Source organism: Rhipicephalus microplus, chromosome 6 (assembly GCF_043290135.1).
Source record: "Rhipicephalus microplus isolate Deutch F79 chromosome 6, USDA_Rmic, whole genome shotgun sequence".
Taxonomy (NCBI): domain Eukaryota; kingdom Metazoa; phylum Arthropoda; class Arachnida; order Ixodida; family Ixodidae; genus Rhipicephalus; species Rhipicephalus microplus.
This window is the reverse complement of record NC_134705.1, coordinates 195,472,166-195,494,376: the sequence shown is the minus strand read 5'-3', so window position 1 is coordinate 195,494,376 and position 22,211 is coordinate 195,472,166. Positions and strand designations below refer to the sequence as shown.

The following is a 22,211-nucleotide window of genomic DNA, read 5'->3' as shown; positions in this document are numbered from 1 at the left end:
CACTGGTAAATTTATGGACGCTGGTGTATGATGCCCGTCAGACACACAGATAAGGACCTCATGCATGACATGTGTGTAGATTAATTAGGGCCACGCAAGAACATGTTTCGTGTAATCAACACATTTTCAGCAACTTCACATTAAAATAGAATGGACTAGAAAATTATATCATAGTTTGCCATTTGTACATATTGCACCAAGTAAAATTCCAGGTTTTCCTGTTGTTATTGTTATTTCAATTCCTTATGAAATACATACGCACGCAGACACCAAAGCAAAATCAGCAGCAAGGAATAAAATACTTTATTGATAAAATAAAACACAAAGTTTTAAAAGAATCCTCAGGGAAAATCCACTCAGTTATACAATAGGTGTAGTAGTACAACCAAGATAGTCCCCTTGGTATTTACAGTTGGCTGGTCGCTGTTGAAAAAGTCCAAAGCTTCACAAGAACTCATCGCACCAGTCATATAAACATTGGTAGCAGTCTGTTGCCTGCTTGGTGTTGGCACCGCAAGTGTCCTTCATCCAGTCGACAAAGATGTCCTTGTTCTTTTTCAGGACCAGGAACTGCCCAAGGACAACAAACGCCTGAAAGAATGGGAGGACGATACCGGTTAAGCGCTTTAATCTGCGACTAATCTGGTATCAGGGGATGCCTTGCGCGACTACAGTACATACTGCTATCGACAATTAAGGCAGAAAGATGATCAGGACATACCTTATGCTCTTCTCACTACGCCCACATTTATGCTAACAACTTCTTCTTAGGCACATTACACAACAGTGAAACTGCTCAATGTCGTAAAAAAGTTCCACGTTTGAAAACAGAGTACGGGTAAACCGCACTCTGTGCAACAGAGTGAATTTTTCTTCAAATTGAAAGGGTGTTTTTCGAGCATTTATAGTAATTCACGACTGCAATTTTTTGAGGCAGAGGGCCGAGCGAAGTAGACATGGTGGGGGGCGGCATGGTCAATAATGGGGCAAAGAAAACTCTCAGTGAATTTTGATCGACAATTAAAAATAACAATAGAAATCATGCCGCATGTCACAAGGTTGTAAAGGACCATTCGCAAAAATCTGCAAGGTGAGTTTCCATCCCTCGTGCCCAGACTGCTTTTTTTTTTTTCGCACTGTGCTTACTACTCCTATTCCAGTGAAGGCATGTGAGTCCAACAAAACGACTTCCCCCCCCAACAATGACTATGTGATTGTCCCACCTCAAACGAACCCTCATACTGCATGGCGGGCGAGAACCTGCCATTCATAAAGAAGGGAGTGGGGGAAAGCAAAAACACAAGGAGTGAGAAAAGCAGTCTGGGAACGAGATCTTTGGGTTGGAAAACGACTTAGCAGAAAAGCCAGCTTGGAGATTTGCTCAAATAGTCAATTTACAAACAAAGGTTGCAAGCAATGCCCGTATTTGAGGTCAAAGCTTCTAAGTTGGTTGCTGAATCTCCTTTGAATGTGGCAAGCCAGTCAGACATTAGGTGTGGATGTTTCAAAGCGAATTCTTACTAGTCAAAATGATAGAAAAGAGCTTCACGAGTACATTAGGACTAATTTTATGTTACAACTTAGAAGAATGAAGCTATATATGCTTTAATGTATGCACTTAGTCAGAACAAGTGTTCAGAGACATAGAAGTCCATAGTCGTTGAAATGTGAACAAAAGTAGAGTTTCCACTCAAGTTAGGTAAACTATCGTCCACTTGAATTGCAGTTGCCTCAGTGACATTTGATTGCAAAGAGGGGTGCGATTGTGTACATATTCCATGATTGAACAGTCCATTGCACTGCATGGTACCGGTACAGGCATGTCTCAGTCAAACGTGAGAACAGCAACCGAAAACAACCGAAAAAGGCAGTGCTGAATCATTTTGTCATTAGCTAGGCACCACTTTTTTCTAAAAAGGGATATAGAACAGCCTGGTTGACTTGGCTTGGTCTCAAACGTAAAGACTCGAGCCAGACAAGCGAATTAGCCTGCTTCTTTTCACGCTAAATGCAACCACACACTTATAGTGAGCGAAAATGGCCACCAGTGCCACCACTGAATTTATAGTGAACCCAATAAAGACAATAACACAAGCAAAAAGTCATGTTGTTCAGTTACAAGCATTGAGGAACAATGCCTCCGAGAATGAATATTAAGTTACGATGTTGTTTCTGGCCACTTTGAATAGACTTCAGAATTAATTATATGGTCCCCCAGCAGACAGGTATTCTTGCAGGGGCGCTTGTCCATTTATTGACGTTTGCTCCCTCTTATTCTCTTGAGACGTTAGGTTCCGCTCCATCGCAGAATGTGCACTAGAATATGCTGCATTTGCCCGCAGTGCACTGTAGGAGCCTCACCTTGTCAAAGCCCTTTTGTTCCAATCGCTTGCCGAGGACCTCGCCGATGCCGGCAAGGTCTGTGACCGCCTTCTCGCCCATCGGCTCGGAGACAAAGTTGCGATGTTTCTGTGATGTTGACGACATGGCTGGCTCTGCGGCATAAAAAAAAAAAAAAAAAGAGAAACAAGCTATTTCTCTTTGAGCAAAAAGTAGGTGTACACTATGGCACACTTTCAAGTGCTAAAGATCTGACAAAACAACTTTCAATGCATTAGAAGTAACACTCCTGTGACCTATTCCTGAATATGCTACTGTATGGATGATGACGTATGGCGTTTAGTGGTACAAGGGCCATGGTTCAGCCAAAGAGCCCCAAAACTGGTTATGTAGTATATTGCATGGTATTATGGTTCATGCAGTGACTGCATAGAGGATACTAATATGAAACCCTTATTAATTTTGTGCAAATAACAGCATTTAGCATGTTCAGAGAACTGGAATTTTATTTTGTATCATCATTATGATGGTCGCATCTTTATGCGAATTAATTTGGCTAGGATTCGTTTCACATGTTTCTCACTGGCATAACAACGCATATCCAACTCTCACACTTGCTGCTTCTTTTACTACAACACTCATCCTTCAATATATGTGAATCGTGTGCAAGGCTCCTAGCCACAGGAAGCAGCAATGAGTTTTGAAACTTTTTCCCTCTGCAACAAGTCTTTCTTAGTCTTAGTCCAAGGACTCTACAAGTACTGCAGAATGGGCATGGAAGTGCATTGTATCGTATTACTATAGCGCAGCTCTGAGCATGAAGAAAAGAGGTAACGGCGAAGAAGGGATTGATCGATGTGAGGGGTTTAACGTCCCAAAACCAGCATATGATTATGAGAGACGCCGTAGCGGAGGGCCCCAAACATTTCGGCCACCTGGGGTTCTATTTTAATGTGCACCGAAATCTGAGCACACGGGCCTACAGCGTTTCCGCTTCATCGAAAAATGCGGCCGGGATTCGATCCCGCAACCTGTGGGTCAGCAGCCGAGTGCCTTAGCCACTAGACCACCGCGGCGGGGCACAGCGAAGAAGAGAGAACACAGGCAACAGAAGGAGCACCTAAACTTGATAGCACGACTTTCCAAGCACTTGGAAAGTCATTTCCAAGCCCACGCCCTGTGTACTGTAAGGCGAGCCAGCCATATAACGTGCTGTAGGATCATGCAATAAACAGAGTTGGAAGTTTATCGCTCATCCTGTTCCCTGTCTTTCACTTTGTTGTTGCCTCTTTTGTTCATGCTCAAACTGAGCTGCGCTATAGCAGTACGATATTCCCAGAACTATTGAATCCTGGGATACTCTGCCCAGTAAAGCTCGTTTTTGACCCACACACCGTTTTCCTTCACCATGTTCTTACTTTTGAATCCCCCCCGCCCCTTCAGCTATGGCCATAGGATGAGTCCCAGTACGTGCAAATAACTACAACCTTCGCCAATGCCAGTGGCTTTCATCGATGCGACTCTAATGTAAACGGATGAACAAGGGTTTCGTGGCAATGCATTTCTCATTAATGCAGACCATTTCATTCCAGGAATACGCACAAGTTTTGTTGTGGCTTTGTGCAGGTTGCCACGAACTAATGCCTCCATAAATGGTGCCATTATCAACTTCACGAAACTATTACATGCTTGACAACCACGAGCAGCGAGATCAATGCACCATCAATGAAAAAAAAATGGTCCCGAGCAATCAATTCTGAAAATGGGTAAGTGCTACCGCAAGAGTCAACAAAAGCAACAGAGCAGGAGACAAGTGCTGTGATTCAATGATTTTTCTTGTATCAGTAAATTATTCTTACAGCATGTACTGCTTTCTTGCACTTTTTACTTTATTACAAATTAATATGTTAACATTACGTGAAATGCATTATTACTGTTCATGCTGGCATTCATTGCACGCTTTTGTTGTTTGTATGGATGGATGTCTATTTAATATTTATATAATTAGAAAACGGTTCTCTGTGCTAAAAAACTGATTAATAATGTCTCCCATTATAGTAAAATTCCTTCTGTCTAATACTCGTTTTTTACATATATTTTTGCTTGACATTTTTGTGCCTTCGTTATTTGTTTCTAATAATAATAATGTACAGAAGGTCCCAGTGAGTCCGGTCTTTTGACCTTAGGACCCTTTTCTATGTATCCTTAACAATGTAACCATGTATATATAAAAAAATAGAGGCTTCATTTGATTGATTATCGATTTAAAAGATTCCAAAATTGCCATGCCTGCCGTGAAAAGCTTGGCAAGCAACGAGGAATTGCGCAAAATAAAATGAGAGTGGCGACAGCACCCTGAAGTTCCCGCACCAGTACGTCACAACTTTAACGGCACCTAGTAAAGACCAAGCAGTTCTCAACTGGTAAACACGAAGTATATTGTCAGAGACTTAACATGCCCAGTTTCGAGAAGGCAATGACATGAACAATGACATTGCTTAGAATGACAACTGTACTCTTCGAGAGCTCTAATGCCATTTATTCCGCTATCACAAGTTCATGATTAGCGGAGAACATCAAGCTCGAAGTGACATTTTTAAATTTCGTGCCAAAACCTCCAAGAAACCTCAATAAAACTGAACCGACTCACAGGAGAGTTTTCGAATAGGTGCCCCGTAAGTTTGGGGCCCGCAAGTCCGCTATGCGAGCTCGATTTGGGTCTATGGTGCTTTGGAGACGTCCCCTTTTAGGTCAGCCGTCTCTTAAGTGGGTGACGTCACGTTTGTCTGGCGCTAAGCTTTTGAGGCAGGCTTTGATGCACCCGCGCAGTTCGGGTTTCGCGCATGCGCAATGGCCTCCACGCTATTTCTTTGGGGCCGCTATTTGAAAATCTCCCTATAGTTTCGGTTTTGCGTCGGGAATGCCATAAGCCTGCCGCACAAGCTTTGCGTCAGACAAACGTGATGGTTCTCTGCCAAGACTTAGGGTGGCTCAGAATTGGGGAATGTCCAAAGCGTCGCAGACCATGGTATCGGCGCAACAGAATAAACGGAAGCGATAAGATAACTGTCGAAGCCAGGGTGCGGCGGGCTGGCTACAAACTTTGGACGCGCAGCACCGCCCAAGCTACTGTCCATAGAAAGTACGCCTACCCATGCAGCCGCATTATGAACGCGGCTGCACCGAAATAGCACTACCGGATCACAACCGTCACTACATAGAAACTTTACTTCAATTCACAATAATGGGCCTGATGTGGGAGTTAACCCCTCATGCTATTAGCGTTACTTAACCATTAAACCAAGCAAACTGACGGCACAAATAGAAAACCCGACAGATAAAGCTTAAAGAAGGGGTACTACATCGCGTCTGGCAAGCCCATTCCAACGAACAGTCCCCGGGCACGACCGTTGTCAAACGGAACAGAAGGTGCACGCACTCAAACGATGCAGTCACGAACGTCAAACTTCAGCCCACGACCACGTGTTCAGGCCTTTTGGTCGTTTGGTGTTTAAAAATATGACTCGTTAACGGATTGTCAAACCAACGTTTCCTTTCCCGAGTCCTACGGGAGTTAACCCTTTTCTTTCTGGCTCGCCACTAGGGCAACCCAAGCCAGCTACACTACCATAACTACACAAAATAGGTGGTTTAACTGCCGCAGCACCGGCACAACGAGAAAATGAGCGGGAACGCACAGTTTTCTTGACGGACAACCAAGGAGCCGTTAACTAGCCCAATAACCGTGTCCGCGGACCGCGCGACATGTCTGTGACAATGAACAGGCAAACTCACCTTTGTTCGCTTTTTTCAGTCGGATGTACGGAAGGCTTCTTTCGAAGTCTCAGGAGATGTCAGTGACAGCCACTAACCACCGCTAACCTCACAAAATTTGAACTTTGACCCAAAGCCGGTCGGCGCAGTGCTTCTTTTAAATATGAGGTGGATGAAATCACCGAATCCAAAGTTGCGAATCTGAACCCTCGACACCAGAGGCGCAGTCAAAGTTCAGTCACTTTTTAACGCTAATTAAGGTAATCATTTCGTTTTGAAGTTTTTATTTATTGTTGGCACATTTTATTTTGTGTATATGGAGTAGTGAGTTGAACTTTGGGTTAATTCGTGTACACGTTAAGCGTTTTTATCAATACCCTCGAGGGGGAGACGCGAAGTAAACAGTCAAGATGGCGGACTCCATGTGTGCGGTCGCAAGACCATTAAACTCCCCAAAACACACACATTTGGACTTCGTACTACGCTCGTAGAAACTCCAGTTAACGTTTTTCTTTGTGGTGCGAGCTCGCTGGCGCGGTTGGTTCCGGGCGAGAAGTCTTACGGTTCCCCGTCGGCGCTACGCGAAATTCAACTGGCCGCCGTGGCAACAGCGTGATCCTCGTCGAAGTCTTCACGAGCGACCCGAGGTGTTTTTGAAGCGGTGACGATCTCCAGTATTCATCGAAGAGGAGGCCTTCTTGCGTTCCCCGAGTCTTGGAGGCGCGTCCACTGCCGTCGGCCTACGTCATGTCTCAGACGACCAAGATCAAGCACGTCACCAGGGAAGTTCTGGAGGAGTACGTTCTCCCCGCGGAAAACCAACAGATCGTCCGGGTATGAGTCGCATCTCCTGTTTACCAACGTTTTTTGTTTGTATAGCTTTTAGGGGATCACCTGGTTATTCGTACACTATCTATGTTCAAAACCGAGGCAAAGTAAACTAATGCAAACAAACTAGGTCTGAAATCATTAAACTAGAGAAATAACCAAGAGTGAATCGCAATAGTTTACCTGAAGTCGCGAAAAACACTTTTAGAACACCCGGCCGATGTCCGCACCGCGCCAAAAAGCGCGCCACCTCCTTGGCAAGGGTAAGAAAACCACTTAGTTGCCCTTGCTGTGCACTTACTCAGGTTTTCAAGGTATAGAAGCTGCTTGAAGAGCATGATTTATAACTACAGAAGAGACACATTCGTGCGGTTTTTTTTCCTCCCACATTGCTGAGACATAATAAAACACTGGAAAGACACGTGGTGTGTGCGGGTGAACATGTAGTGCGACAGTGACTAAGCGTAGTTTAGTGAAGGTGATTTCAGTCAAAATTTCCACAATAACAGCTGTGAAGTGATCATGGAAGAAATGCAATAGGTAATTCAGTCGTTGCGAAAAGACTCGTAAGTTGACTTCTCAGGGAGTATCTCGTTCCCGCACCGCTTTTCTCTCCCTAGGTTCGTTTACCCTTCCACATTCTAGGGAATGTTCCTGGACTCGGAGAACCCCAGAGGTTTTTCAAAAATTATGACTTGAATGTCATGCCTTGTAGTTTTCAGTTCAGTTGGTCACTTCACCACCTTGAGCTTTTTAGGCTCAGCAATTCAAGTTAGCTTACTAGGTTCATGATCAACTATTCTTTTATCCAAATTGTAATGAAGGTAGTGGACGTGCGTTTTGACCAAGAGAGTAGAAAAGGACAACAACGAGCGATCAGTTTTTACGACTTCTGAATTTAAAACACCCTCAGTGGAAAACCAAAGCCATAATGCAACAATAAATAAAGCCGCAAGTGCAATGACTTAATCCACGTACTGCCCATCATTCCCATTGGGGCGGAACTATTGTGGTTTTGTTGACCCGCCGCAGTGGTCTAGTGGCTAAAGTACTCGGCTGCCGACCCGCAGGTCGCGGGATCAAATCCCGGCTGCAAGGGCTCCATTTTTGATGGAGCTGAAAATGCTGTAGGCTCGTGTGCTCAGATTCGGGTGCACGCTAAAGGACTCCAGATGCTCGAAATTTTCGGAGCCCTCCACTAGGGTGTCTCTCATAATCACAGGATGATTGTGGGACGTTAAGCCCTACATATCAATCAAATCATTCATTGCGGTTTTCTCGAGTAAGCATTCTAGGAGCTGCATGAAGCCAATAACTTCTATCAAGTCCTGTCTTGTCACAGACTTGTAAGCTCTGTAGTGCTCATTTTCCATCTTTTGTCACCGCGATGTCACTTGATAGTTTGAACACATAGTGCGATGTTTTTCCACTTTCACTCATGCGACTCATAATTCATTGACATGGGGCTACGTTTTGGCTGTGTATCGCTTGTAACATTTTGTACTAAGCGCTTTTTTTTCTTAGGTGCTGAAAGGTAGAGGAAACAACCTGCACGAAGTGGAAGAGTCGTCCGGCAACACCTACCTGGTCAGCATGCCGGTGAAGTTCAGAAAGAACATATGGATCAAGCGAGGTGAGTGTCTCCCGTTCCAAGTTTAGTTGCATTGCCGATGGTAATCACGCCAAGTGCAATATACGTCTCCCAGTGACAACTTTACGAGCCAAGCGTAATTTTCTTGGTCCTAGAAAAGGACACTGACTTATTAGTCCAAGAAGAAGACATGCAGCCGGTGTAGTTTCATCATGTGAAGACACATGCCATTAGAAGCCGGTGCTGTCATCCTGAAATGGACCATTTGTATTTGGTAATTCAGGCACCGTATGCCTATAAATCTTGTCAGTAGGGGACCATAAAATGCCGAACAAGGGCCCCCCTCACTTTTTCGGGAGGTTTGAAATAAGCACCGGACTGTGGCCGAGCAAAAGCCCCCCTCCCAAATCTGGTTGAATTATTCTTCCCATGGGTGGGGGGGGCTTGCTCGGTAATTCACGGTATAGGGGGGTTAGCCCAATAACTCATTTGCTGTTAATAAAATTGCCTTGTTTTATATCTTAAGGAAAAAATGTGCACGTACACTTTTCAATGTACCATATTATATTAATTTATAATTGTGTACTCATCACAATGATCTAATGGTTATGAAACTCGACTGCTGACCTGGAGGTCGTGGGGTTGGATCCCAGCTGCATTTCTGAGGCAGGAATGCGCAAAGCTTGTGCACATTTAGGTGCATGTTAAAGAACCTCAGGTGGTCAAAATTTCCGGGGCCCTTCACTATGACGTCCTCGTGGTCATAATGCAGTTTGGGGACATTACTCCGACAATTATAATCAAATATTACAGTAAAACATCGCCTGAAAAAATGTCAGTTAAATTAATTGTTGAGTTGTACAAAACTTTCTCAAATACCTTACAGAAACATTATTGAATCTAATGCCGACTCACTTTAGTTTAATAAAATTCATTGCATAGCACGTTTCACTTCTACGAACATTTTTCATGACACCGTTCGATTCCTAACGAGACATTTTGATCACTTTAACCAGAACAACATCCTTTTTGTGCCGTGTTTTCTCGTGGCCCTCACCATCAGCTGCGACGACAGTACCCCACACCAGAGCTAATTGCAGAGACGGAGATTTTATGTTGTCAATGCATTTTATTGACAAGTGAAGAAAGGCGGGTTCGAATTGGCCTTGAACTCTGTTGCCTGCTTACATGCTCGCGAAGACAACTGTAGCCGCAGCCAAATTGGCAGCTGCAGCCTTGTCCTTACAAGCACATGCTGGTTATTATGAATGTCAAATCCAAAAGCGTGGATGAAAACCTGGATGTTTTTCATGAAAGTACTGATGTGTGTGGAGAAACTGAGCTTCCTCGCTGCACAGGAAATTGTTCTGCCGGAGAAGCTTCATCACAGCTTGGAGACAATAACTCAATCATGGCCGCTGCAGTCTGAAGTGCACAACTGCAGCAAAAGCGCGGCAATTTGGGCTGGTTGGTAGGTCATGACGATTGTTATAGCGCGATGTCAGTACGATGACAAAAGGACAAGAAGGCGAGTGCTCGTCTTCTTGTTTTTTTGTTGTTTTTTGTCATCGTTCTGAGCTTGCGCTACAACAATCATGCAGCAGAAGATTACAGCATTCTTTGCAAGACCATCAATAAGCATGAATTAACATGGAAATGGGTAGCGTGACAAATAAATCAATTACTTTGAATTTTGTTTGATCACCTGGTATACCCTTCAGCTTGTAATAGCCTTCAACAAAGCTGTGTCAGTTCCGCATTCTTTTGCTGCACTATGTTGAGACTCAGTACAAAATGAGAAAACAGGGCACGCATGTTCGCAAACTTGCAACAGTTTTTTTTTTTTTTTTTTGCCAACAATGCATATCATATGTATATACACAAACATGAAAGGATGATTCGGATAAAAACATGGAACATTCAAATCAACAAGCTTTTTCCTGAAGTCCCATCAAGTCTGTACAAGTGAAGTTTTACTGTAATTGTGAATATTACAAACAGCAACCAGAGTTGGGCTAGTTGGTATCATGCATACTGACAGGACATAATTACGAGCTTGAAATGAGATGAGGACGAGAAGTGCGGTCCTTTGTTCCTTCTTGTCCCTACTGTCTCTTTTTTTGCTTGTCCATTATGCTCCATATTTGCTACTCGCATGTAAAAAAAACACAGGCGATCACGTTGTTGTAAGAATATCTTATCATTGTTTCTCATTAGCTGTCCGCGAATCTTTTTTTACACTGCGCACGATTTTTTGCATTCGCATTGGTCAGTTAACAGCAGGCTCACGATCGCAATTTGACGGGTGCTACAAAAATCGAGCCTTGCTTTCCAGGTGACTACGTCATCGTTGAACCAATTGAGGAAGGAGACAAGGTGAAGGCTGAGATACAGCGCATCCTGTACCGCGACCAGATAAAGTACATCAAGGAGGAGGGCCTGTGGTGAGTCATCCAGGATTTTTGTACATACTGTTCATTGTTGGTCTAGTATTCATGCAGTCAAAGTGCTCGATAAAAGCAGCTTTCAAGGACGTCGTGTAATTGGACCTGACCATATTTTTTGATGTGAAGGCGGCACCCTCCATGTATTAAATAACAAAGCTTTGGAGAACCCTTTACAACACGGTGTGTACATTGTAAACATGATTCACTTTTTGTCATCTCTGGGTATTAGTGGCCAGAAAGAGACAATAAACACTGACAAACACCTTAATACCTTAATATAATGACCTTAATATCACACCTTAATATAATGAACTCGGATATAACAAATTATTGGTTTTAACAATCTAAATGGAGAAAAGCTCTGTTATATGCCTGTCACACGTGGCAATTTAAGTGCACTTTGAGCGAGCGTGTTTACACTCACAAAGTGTGATTTTGGCAGTGCCCTGCTACACGAAAAAGTTAAGTGCACTTTTGAAATGATGGCACTGGAAACGGCGTTCTTTTAGTGCAACATAGTATATATTTCTATTTTCGCGCCGGTGTCTCATCGTCTGACGACACTGTCTTCATGTAAGTAGCACCAGTGGTACACGCCATTGCAAATCTCTAGAGAACGACTCGCCTTGATATCTGCAAGTGCGCAAAAAAGTAAACGCGACAGACATTGCCGTTGCACAGCTCGTGCTGCCGCATCCACTAGAGGATGTGGCCACAAACTGCCCGAGGGTAACAGTAGCGAGGTTTTTTGTTGTATCGCGACTTGCTTGAATACATGTAGTAGTATTTTTTATTACAAAAACAATGGTTGAGCACCCCTTTAGGCAACAGTGTATTTTTGTGCAAGTCACTGCTACCAAGGATACAAACTTCATCGCAGCGAAGTGAGGCTGGCGAATGCACTTGCCGGCAAGTGTATTTTGCAGCGAGTGACACAAAACTTTTTGTGTGACTATGCACGAATGACACTCGCCGTGAAATGCACTTATGTTGCCACGTGTGACAGGGGTATTATAGATGCAGTGCTGAAAATATATGCTTATTACAAATTTTTGGAAATGAAGTATTTTCATTGCAGGTGTGACTTTGTTTTGATGAGGTTTGTGTGTAATGGTAAATTAAACATTCTTGTACCTAAACCTCATATATATATTGCTCCTGGTTGGAATATTTTTGTTAGACATGATCACTTTGTTGAAGGCAGTACCATGTTTAACGAGATGCTTATTGTGGTATGTTTTGACAATAATTTCAAAAGATTTAAAAAATATTTTTGAGAAATGTTTTCTATCAGCAGATAACTATTGGATGCAATATGCTCAGGTAATTGAATTCATTTTATGAAGAAGTATGGCATACCTAACTGTACCGTAATGAAATAATTACATTGCAATTGCAATTATTTGTAAAAATGGTAGACTGCGCATGCTAGTTTAGCATATTTGAAGTGTAAGGCACAACAAAAACAATAGACAGAGGGAGAGTACACGTGTACAGTGTGCCATTTCTAACAAGGTTTACTTCGAAAAGAGCACAGGATAAATATACACACACACCACACGGTGTGACAGGTCCTGAATTCGCTGTCGCATTCAAGTAATGCAACTTTTTAGGGGATGATAAAATGGAAGCCATGCTAATGCCTTTATTGCTTGTTTCAATAATTTTCCTGGGCTTAATGATTAATCTTACTGATTTATTGTGTCTTCTTGCATCAACCGAGCAGGCTCTAAGGTCAAGACTACATTAAAAATCACTCAATGAACCATGAGAAAGGCCACCCCAAAATTCGTTGCCGTAGCAGTCAGTGTGGTCCTGACTTTAGCGCCTGCTCGGTTGTCACCAGAAGCCACAATAAATCAGCAAGAGTCATTGAAGCAGGCAATAAATGCATCAGTGTGGCTTCCATTCTCTACTTCCCTAGCATCAAATGAATTTTGCACTTTTATGGATGGTCTATCTTAATTGGCGTCACAAAGGAATACTCTCACCTTGTGCAAAAACCATTCAATACTTGCGTTTCATAAGCCGTATAATTTGGGTGCACGTCAAAGAACCCCAGGTGGTCGAAATTTCCGAAGCCCTCCACTACGGCGTCTCTCATATGGTGGTTCTGGGACGTTAAACCCCAGATATCAATCAATCATAAGTCATAAGCAGAAGCAGGGGCAATCTTGGTAGTCTTCATTGCACCACACATTGTAAAGCGATACTTTTGATCTGCTACTACTAAAGCAAAATAATTGCTGGACTTATTACAAGCAGGCCAATTGTATCAAATTTCGAATGTTATAACATGACAGTGCTTCAAAGGCATCCAAATTATTGTGCATGCCTGAGAATGTGACTGATGAATGTGCTATTAGTGCATTCATATATATTACTTTCAAATTAACACTATAACGTTAAAGAGCTCGTTTTGCAGAAATTCCAGCGTCAGCGTCGTTGGTTGTGAGCGAAAAATCGAAAAAGATGCAAATAAAGAAATACAGTGAAAGTTACTTTGATGCTTTACAAACACACACATCCTGTGTACATACTTCACAATACAACACAAAATATTGCCGTAATAATGCAGGTACAAGTGTACATTGCGAAGGGGCGTCAGTACTTGGGGTTATCATAATTACTTCATAGTTTAAAGCTAGTCCCCCACTACAAAAGGCACACATGCTACTGCGCCTGTTCCCTTAAAGTCACGTAGTGGATGCATAGCAAATTCAAAAAGGTTTCATGCACTAAGTGTTTCATGCACTAGGAACAGGATGTCGCTATCCCGTGCGGCTCTTAAAGGCAAAGCTTAAGGGTCTCCCAATTTTCTAGCACACTTCTCTTTAGTTAAGAATTCAAGAAAAGAAGGACCTGTATTGTTGCACCGAACAATTTAGAGCTTTGGAGGGACCGACAACCAATTGTTATGGTACCTATTTCATGCAATCAAAAACTTGTAGGCCAGAGTGTCTAACCACAGAATAACAACATGCAAAAAGCCATGAAACATTTGTAATCAGAATTTTTCTGTCTACGGTGAATATGAAGTCGTATACATGCAAGGCAATACATGCTGCGAACAGTGACACGAAAGTGGCTTGTGTTCGAGCAGGGCGGTTTACTGTGCATGTGCCCATTCGCTGCGGCTCGACATGGTTCGCTGGCTGCCACGACGGCAGCGACGCTTCTCACCGTGCAGCTCATTTTGCCTTGTAAACAGCAAGCAGCACAGAATAGAGCAGCGATTATGCATACTGTAATTTCGGCGACTGAATGGCGTTTATGTCAGCATCAGACTATGTGATTACGTACAGCAAACTGATTAATCAACTTCAAGGCTCCTCTGCTGGGCATACCGATTTTTTGTTACATGTAGAACCTATTTAAATTTGTAAAGCCTATGTAGAATATGAAAAGTATGCTGGAATCTGGCACTATATTTCACTGTCTTCATTTCTACCAGGAGTTTTGGCCACTTGTCGGCCCATTTAAAGAACTGTCATACACAAGCAGTTGTCGGATGTGAAAAAGGTTTTCGTTGTTGCAAATCATTTGACACTGTGGGGTTCGAAGGTGGTGAGGGCCACTAGCTCTTGGAGTGAACGGACTCAGCCGACGCGGTCGGTCCAAACCAAACAACACATATGTTTATTTAACTACTTTTGATCGACGATATCGTCCGCCAAATTATTATAACATAAATGGTGATCAACACGCTAAGACATCCTTACACAATATTACCATACATTCCAAAAAATGACACACAATAACACACCTAAGGCGGCGTCACCAACCCTTGACTTACCACGAGGGCCCCCGACGCACGGCTTGCGGTGCTATGCACCAGGGACCCACGCTAGAGACAACAGTTTGCGGCAACCGCCAAGCGCAGAAGAGAACAGCTTATATCTCGCTCGCCGGTACCAAGGCTTGTTGCCGCCGGCGCTATACCATGATGATGATTATAGTGGTGATCACCGCTCGCGTACACATAGCCACCTATCCCTCAATAGCCGTGACCCCAAAATACGGCTTCTGTGCAAGACACGTGCACCACGCGGCGCAAACAACTTTACAGGAGGTGTCAGCACCCCCACAACACTTAGTTTCTCTTTCTGATTCCTCACAGGCCAAAGGCATTTGACAGTGACGACGGTAAAGGCGACTGCGGCAACACCAGTCCTAAAGACAGTGACGACGACGACGATGACCTTTTTGTCAATACCAACCGTCCCACTGTGGTCTACGAAGAAAGCGATTCCTCGTCCACTGAAAGTGAAGATGAAGAATAGTGCAAAATAAAGCTTATTTTTGTATATGCTGTTTTCATTTTCTTTGTCAAAAATGGTCATTGCGATCGGACCGCGTTTTTTTTGTCAACACATGCGACGGGTGGGCAGCTTTACCAGCGTGTTTTACAACCAGCGCGTTTTACATCCAGCCTGTTTGCAATATTCATGTTCGTGCATTCCCTGGATTCAGCCCTGTTTGTTTACATGCTCTGTAAGTATTTATTACCAGCTTTGGCACATTTTTCTTGTTGCACTAATTAGCTGTTTTCACCTTTCACAATGTGTAACAAACAAGCTCAACGAAAACACTTCTGGGACCCTAAGGAGCATTGGCTCATGACAGCAAGCAAACGTTGACTGCAACGGACGCGGCACACTAGTGCAGCAAGTACGATCTGTGGGAGCTACTGTACGCGGTAAGCGCTGTTGTTCTTGCTTTCATCATTAATACATAGATCAACCCACTTGTCTGAAACACTTGATAGGTGCACTCCAGACTGCACCGATGATGTTGGTGTGCATGGCTGCTCCGAATAAATGCTCAAGCGTGGGCTATCTCAAACTGCTTGTTATCGGTGTACATAGAGCCATGTAAATTCATCTTCCAAAAAGTGCAAGCAGAAATGTCAGATAGAACTATGTTCGTTTTCTGTTTTTCATTAGAATTTGTTTACATGGCAAAAAATGTGATGATTTATTTAAAAAAATTATAACAAATTCCTTATTCAGCGATATTTCTTGAAACATCAAAGAGCCTTCACTATCTGTTTCAGATGCGGAAAGCATGCGAAATGCACATAAACGCGTGTGCATTCGCATAATAAGCTTTCTAACTGCTTTTCTGGTTCGACCATACTGAAGACATGCATTATCTGTCCGCCTGCACATAGTTGCTTGCTAAAAGCAAAGCTCAACAATGCACAGGAGCAAAAAAAAATGTTGAGAAAGAACCTAGAGGGTCAAAGGTAAGCCAACTGTGGTATGCACTCACAATGGCAGGTAGGCTGTGAAAGGTATTGGGCACACGACAGGAATCTCGAGATAAATTTTAGAGAAGGAAAATAAATATGCAGAAAGATAGAAGGGTGTAAATGTCTAATTTGGCCATCAGAGTGATTGATAGATGATGCTTGCAAGAAACAAGACAAATGATTGTGTTTAATCCCTGAACTGAATTTGGAGATCGAAGAGAGTAATATAAGAAAAATTGCTACTCAGATGAAAGAAATCATTGTAATGGCACCGTAAATCCTAAATACGGCGTGTATTGATGAGATTCCTTTACTCTTGCAGGTATGTTTAAATTAAGCTTGTACAATTTTGATTCAGTACGTCATCGCCTGTCTGTGTGGCCTGATGTCACAGGAGATGGGGAGTGAATATTGGGACCAAGCTTGTGATAAAGATGGGTTGATCACCATGTTGTTAGTTTCATCTAACCCCCAACTTGCTGCCAAAGATGTCTGCCCCCTGCTAATCTGGTTCACAGGTGGTAGACAATAAAATAATTTTGTAGGGTTATATATTAAAAATATTTATTTATTAACAAAGACAATATTTTGAGAAATGTTTGGTTCAACGCTTTCGTGGAATATTGTGTACCATGGAGGCATAGGTAAATTAATTTGCATCATACTTTCCATGGACCCCATCTGGATGACATCACCTGCTTCTGCTTCTTCCGTTGCTTCGATCGCCTTTGCTCTCCATCCTCATCTCTACCCCCTTTCCATCATCGCTCTACCTTGCATCCTTTTCTTTTGCCAGTACATTAACTATGTATGATACGTTTAGAAAACTAACTCGTCAAGGAGCCATATACAGTTGCCAGGCTTCACCAATGCCACCCAAAATAAGTTTCTTTAGGTGGCGTCACGGGGCTTTCCTCTCGCCCGCTTAGCTTAATTTACCCCTTAGTCAGTCTTCGCTGTCGCAGCTGGGCTACGAAGTGCAAAAAATGATTGAGGGATTCAAACCATTTAAACAGCTTCACTGTTTAAAGAAGCCTATTGTGAGAAGAAGATGCGTGATCCTTCTCACTCGGCTACCCACACTTTGAGTTTGCCAGTTCATGCGAAATCGGAGTATTACCATATGTATATACAGAAAAGCGAGCACATTGAAAAAGAGTGCAATAATGGACATTTCTCAAAATAGCACCACCTTGCATATGCTTTAGAAACACCTCTAAGTTGACTTGTTTGTTTTCCAACCAAATCCTCTCATTACTCGTCACCCCCCCCCCATCACCTAAAAGGGAGGGGGGCTCAAAGCCAGCCCTGCACATTAACATACCTAGAAAAAGGAGGGGGCCTGCGACAAACTTGCTCCACCTTCCCCCCCCCCCCCCCCCCCCGAAAGGGTAACCCACTGCGCACACCTATGGCTCCCCAGTTCCAAAAAAAAACCATTGACACCAATTGGGAATGTCAATTGGCTACCAATTGGTTATGTTGGTCAGGCCCATTCAAACCTAACAGGATGACCCATTGAACCCTCTGGAATTTTCCAATTGGTGTCTCAAAACACAATTAGAAACTTCTAATTGCTTCCAATTCAAAATTTCCTATTGGAGCCCATTGAAACCATTTCGAATTGGCCTGGGGTAGTGCTACAGGAGAACGGGAGTAAAGAAGTAAATGAAAGACCGAGGTATAATGTCCAACGGGAAAAATAGTTTACCGGCTAGTTTGGGGTCGAGGCTATCAGGCTGAAAATAAACGTGCTCGTGTACGTAACTATTTTGCAAGCTTTGCATTAGCACGACGTCGCTTCATTTTCTAGCCCACGATGGTAGAGTCACGAGGGGTGGTCGGTCTGACTGCTCCTAGGTGGTAGCGGCGCGCTGCGCGCCCAGGACTTTCACACCTTAGAGACTTGGAAGAGCCACCACATATTAAAAATTATGTTTGGGAAGGGTGTAACAGGACCATATCGGAAAGGAAAGGTGGGGGTGTAGGAATGCTAATTCACCGCGGAGCCAAATGGGTTAGAGTGAAACAGACGTGTTCAGAGCACCTCTGGGTTCTGGGCACAGTAGGTGGAAAGGAAACGTGGCTAGGGGTAGCCTACTTGTGGACGGGGAATAACTGCAGAGAAAAGAATCAGGAGATAGTGGATTGCATGAGTGCGGATATTAAGGAATTTGGTAATGGGGCCGAAATCATCCTTCTAGGGGACATGAATGCCCACATACATGACCTTGACGGATATTCAGACACCAATGGGAAGTTATTACTAGATCTTTGCGAGCAACATAGTCTGGAGATAGTTAACACAGGGCCTAAATGTGACGGCCAGATCACATGGGAAGTCGGAAACAAGCAATCAAGTATTGATTATTGTCTCATGACTGAAGGAATTTACCACAAACTGACAGAAATGAGGATAGACGAGGAAGGCATTAACAGCTTGGGTAGTGATCATAAACGAATAACATTACAAATGGGATACGAAACTAAAAATATGAGCATGGAATCAAAGTCTGGCAGCTCGTATTTAAATGACAAACAAATAATAAATATAGCCGCAAGAGTCGAGAAAGAAGTAGGCGAAATACCAGGCAAGGACTGGGAGTATAGGGAGCTGTTACATCTAATGACGAAGGAGATAGGGAAAGAGAAGAAAACCGTTTGCTGGAAAGGAAAAAGGAAGCCAAAAAGTTGGTGGAACAAGGAAATCCGGGAGGCGATCGAGAAGCGACGCGAAGCATCACGGGAGCATAGAAAGGCAAAAAAGGAGAAGCGGCCGCAGGACGAAGTCAAAAAAATATGGGAAATATATTTGGAGAAAAAAATCCCTTGTACAGAAATTGGTAGAGGCAAAAATTAAAGGTGAAAGTGAACGCTGGATGACAGAGATACACGAAAAAAAGGAGGCCGCGCCTAGGATTTTTTGGAGCCACATAAAGGCGCTAGGTAGGAAGTCTGTCACAACGCAACAACATATTCTAGATGAAGGAGGAAATCAATTGGAAGGGTACGAAGCGCTAGGTTACATCCAAAAGGTAACAGCCGATTCGTTTCAAAAGAGCGTCCAGGGGATCTCCCCAGTGAGTAAAAGTGTGGCGGAGAAAGCAACAGAGGAAGAGCTAGTACTAGATAATTTCAACTGGAAAAAGGCCGAAGGAAAAATTCCAAAGCGCACTGCCGCGGGTTTAGATGGGATTCCCGTTAGCCTCATTAACGAACTAGGACATAACACTAAAGAAGCATTGTTAAAAGCAGTAGAAAAAAGCTTAAAGGACGGACAAATACCGGACAGTTGGCGACAAAGTAGAATGAACTTAATCTATAAAGGCAAGGGAGAAAAGGACAAGATTCGCTCGTATAGACCACTAACCATTACATCGGTACTATACAGGTTGGCGATGCAAGCAGTAAAAATGAAAATAGAAACATGGGCCGAACATAACGATATTTTGGGAGAACTTCAGAACGGATTTCGAGTCGACAGGCGGTTAGACGATAACCTGTTTGTTCTCACTCAGTGTATAGAAATATCTAAAATAGAGAATAGGCCCTTGTACGTGGCTTTTCTAGACATCACTGGGGCATACGACAACGTTAATCAGGAAATTTTGTGGGATATATTGAAAGGAATGGACATGGGCGACGACTGTATACAGCTTTTGAGGGAGATATACCGAGAAAATACAGTTTGCATAGAGTGGGAAGGAATGCGTAGCAAAGAGAACGTTGAGGTTAGCAGGGGTCTGAGACAGGGATGTCCTTTGTCCCCACTGTTATTCATGCTGTACATGGTGAGTATGGAAAAAGCGCTAGAAGGTAGCAACATTGGTTTTAATCTGTCACACAAACAGGGCGGCATGATGATTGAGCAGAAGCTTCCAGGTTTATTTTATGCGGACGATATCGTCTTATTTGCGGACAGTCGAGATGATATACAGCAGCTGGCGAATATATGCGGAAGGGAAGGTGAAGCTCTTGGACTAGGATTCAGTGTAACGAAGTGTGGTTTGATGGTATTCAATGATCCCTGTGATCAGACGGTGTCCATACAAGGCCAAGAAATACCGAGGGTAAGTGAATACAAGTACCTTGGAGTATGGGTAAATGAGAGTGATAGATACATGGAGGTACAGGAAAAAGCCTCGGCAGCAAAAGGAAAGAGGAATGCGGCAATAATGAAGCACAGAGCGTTGTGGGGATACAATAGGTATGAGGTGCTTCGAGGTCTGTGGAAGGGTGTAATGGTTCCAGGGCTTACTTTTGGGAACTCAGTGGTGTGCATGAGGGCAGAGGTGCAATCGGGAATGGATGTAAATCAAAGGACTGTGGGACGCCTCGCGTTGGGTGCTCACGGGAAGACGACAAACGAGGCTGTAAAGGGCGATATGGGGTGGGCAGGTTTTGAGGCGAGGGAAGCGCAGAGCAAAATAAGGTTCGAAGAAAGGCTAAGAAATATGAAGGAGAGTAGATGGGCAGAGAAGGTGTTCCGTTATTTGTATAGGAAGAGCGTGGACACACAGTGGAGAAAAAGAACTAGAAGACTCACTAGTAAATATACGGCTGGTATTGTGAGCCATATGTCAACAAAGAGCGTTAAGGGAAAAGTCAGGGAGGCGGAGAGGATTTACTGGATGGCAGCTATGGAGAAAAAACCGGCTTTGAGTAACTACCGAAAGGGCAAAAATGAAATAAGGAGGGAGGCATTTTACGATAATTCAAGGGGAAGCGCTTTACTGTTTGAAGCGAGATCGGGTTGCCTTAGAACGCGTAGTTATAAAGCAAGATTCAGTAAAGAAGAAGAACAATGCACATGCTGCGGGAAAGATAAGGAAACGGCGGAACATGTTCTGATTGAATGTGGAGATATCCACCCAGGTGTACGTTTGGGCACGAACCTACAGGAAGCCTTGGGTTTTAGGGACAACAATGGAAAGCTGAACACACCCGCGATTGAAATAAGTAAGAGACGGTTAGAGTATTGGTGGCAGAAAATTGGAGAGAAAGGACAAAAATAAATATTGGAAAAATAAAATATGGACAGTGTGCCGTAAATGGCAGAGAACTTAAGCTGAAAATTTACCTTTTTTCCATTAAGATAGAATTTATCGAAGTAGAGGCATTAGGCCAACATAGAAAAAAAGGAAAAAAGGTGTTTTTTTTTTTTTTTTTTTTTGTTGAGCCTGGTGGCATACTTGTCACCACCCCGTTATAAAGGGGACGCTCATAGCATCCATCCATCCATTTCAATGAAGTTTAGCGTCCGTTCATCGACCAACCCGTGTGGAGGCGGTGGGCAGAGTCAAAGGGGGCGTTTTGTGATGAAAGCACAGGCAATCTTACGCTAATGAAATACACTAATGTCAATGATGATTACTCAGCATCGTAAACATGAATGGATTTATTCATGACGACGAAAGTTACACTTATTATTTTCTTTCCCGGTGCGCATGTCGATATCGTCCGAAGATAACGAAACTATCGGGGTGCTCGCGCGTGTGGATCGCGCGCTCTAATGGAATGGAATGGAAAAAACTTTATTTCAGTCCTGCAGGACGCGCGTAGCGGGCGTCTCTCACGTAGGGCCCGACCATAGCCTCCTCTATAGGAGGCTATGGCCCGACAGGGAGTACCTGGCGGCCGCTTCCTGCATGGGCCTGCTGGACAGCCCATTGCTGGTCGGCGAGAAGTGAGCTCCTGAGGGACCTCTCTAACTTGCTTGAGGTAGAGTCGGGAGGAGTGTTTCTACACTCCCAGAGCATGTTTGCGAGGGTCGCCGTGTGTCCACACGAGGGGCATGTGTCGCTGGGGTATGCATCAGGATAATAAACGTTGAGTTTGGCAAGGTTCGGGAACGTGTGTGTCTGTATAATAGGCGTAGGGTTAATGCCTGCGGTCTGTGAAGTGCGCGCTCTAATTTAAGAATAAATTCTTTTCTTTATCCTTGTTCTAAAACTGCAGATTACTTGATAAAACCTCG

The 22,211-nt window shown here is 43.6% G+C and overlaps 2 protein-coding genes across 2 annotated transcripts; one reads left to right on the top strand and one right to left on the bottom strand.

Moving 5' to 3' along the window:
- Nucleotides 1-280: 280 nt before the first annotated feature.
- Nucleotides 281-6,303, bottom strand: baf (barrier to autointegration factor). Its single transcript, XM_037418187.2, has 3 exons — nucleotides 6,136-6,303; nucleotides 2,362-2,495; nucleotides 281-591 (listed from the first exon to the last, which is right to left on the bottom strand). The coding sequence occupies exons 2-3, from the start codon at nucleotides 2,485-2,487 to the stop codon at nucleotides 445-447; spliced, it is 273 nt and encodes a 90-aa protein (XP_037274084.1). The 5' UTR covers nucleotides 2,488-2,495; nucleotides 6,136-6,303; the 3' UTR covers nucleotides 281-444.
- Nucleotides 6,304-6,528: 225 nt separating this feature from the next.
- On the top strand, nucleotides 6,529-15,287 carry LOC119166819 (putative RNA-binding protein EIF1AD). Its single transcript, XM_037418186.2, has 4 exons — nucleotides 6,529-6,948; nucleotides 8,467-8,575; nucleotides 10,869-10,977; nucleotides 15,101-15,287. Exons 1-4 carry the CDS (start codon nucleotides 6,862-6,864, stop codon nucleotides 15,261-15,263), a joined length of 468 nt encoding a protein of 155 aa, XP_037274083.1. The 5' UTR covers nucleotides 6,529-6,861; the 3' UTR covers nucleotides 15,264-15,287.
- Nucleotides 15,288-22,211: the final 6,924 nt, after the last annotated feature.

Excerpts from the sequence above, each read along its gene's own strand:
- baf (XM_037418187.2), bottom strand. The coding sequence starts at position 2,487 with ATGTCGTCAACATCACAGAAACATCGCAACTTTGTCTCCGAGCCGATG. Across the intron at positions 592-2,361 it reads AACAAAAGGGCTTTGACAAG|GCGTTTGTTGTCCTTGGGCA; the intron begins GTGAGGCTCCTA and ends CCATTCTTTCAG.
- LOC119166819 (XM_037418186.2), top strand. The coding sequence starts at position 6,862 with ATGTCTCAGACGACCAAGATCAAGCACGTCACCAGGGAAGTTCTGGAG. Across the intron at positions 6,949-8,466 it reads AAAACCAACAGATCGTCCGG|GTGCTGAAAGGTAGAGGAAA; the intron begins GTATGAGTCGCA and ends TTTTTTTCTTAG. Across the intron at positions 10,978-15,100 it reads ATCAAGGAGGAGGGCCTGTG|GCCAAAGGCATTTGACAGTG; the intron begins GTGAGTCATCCA and ends GATTCCTCACAG.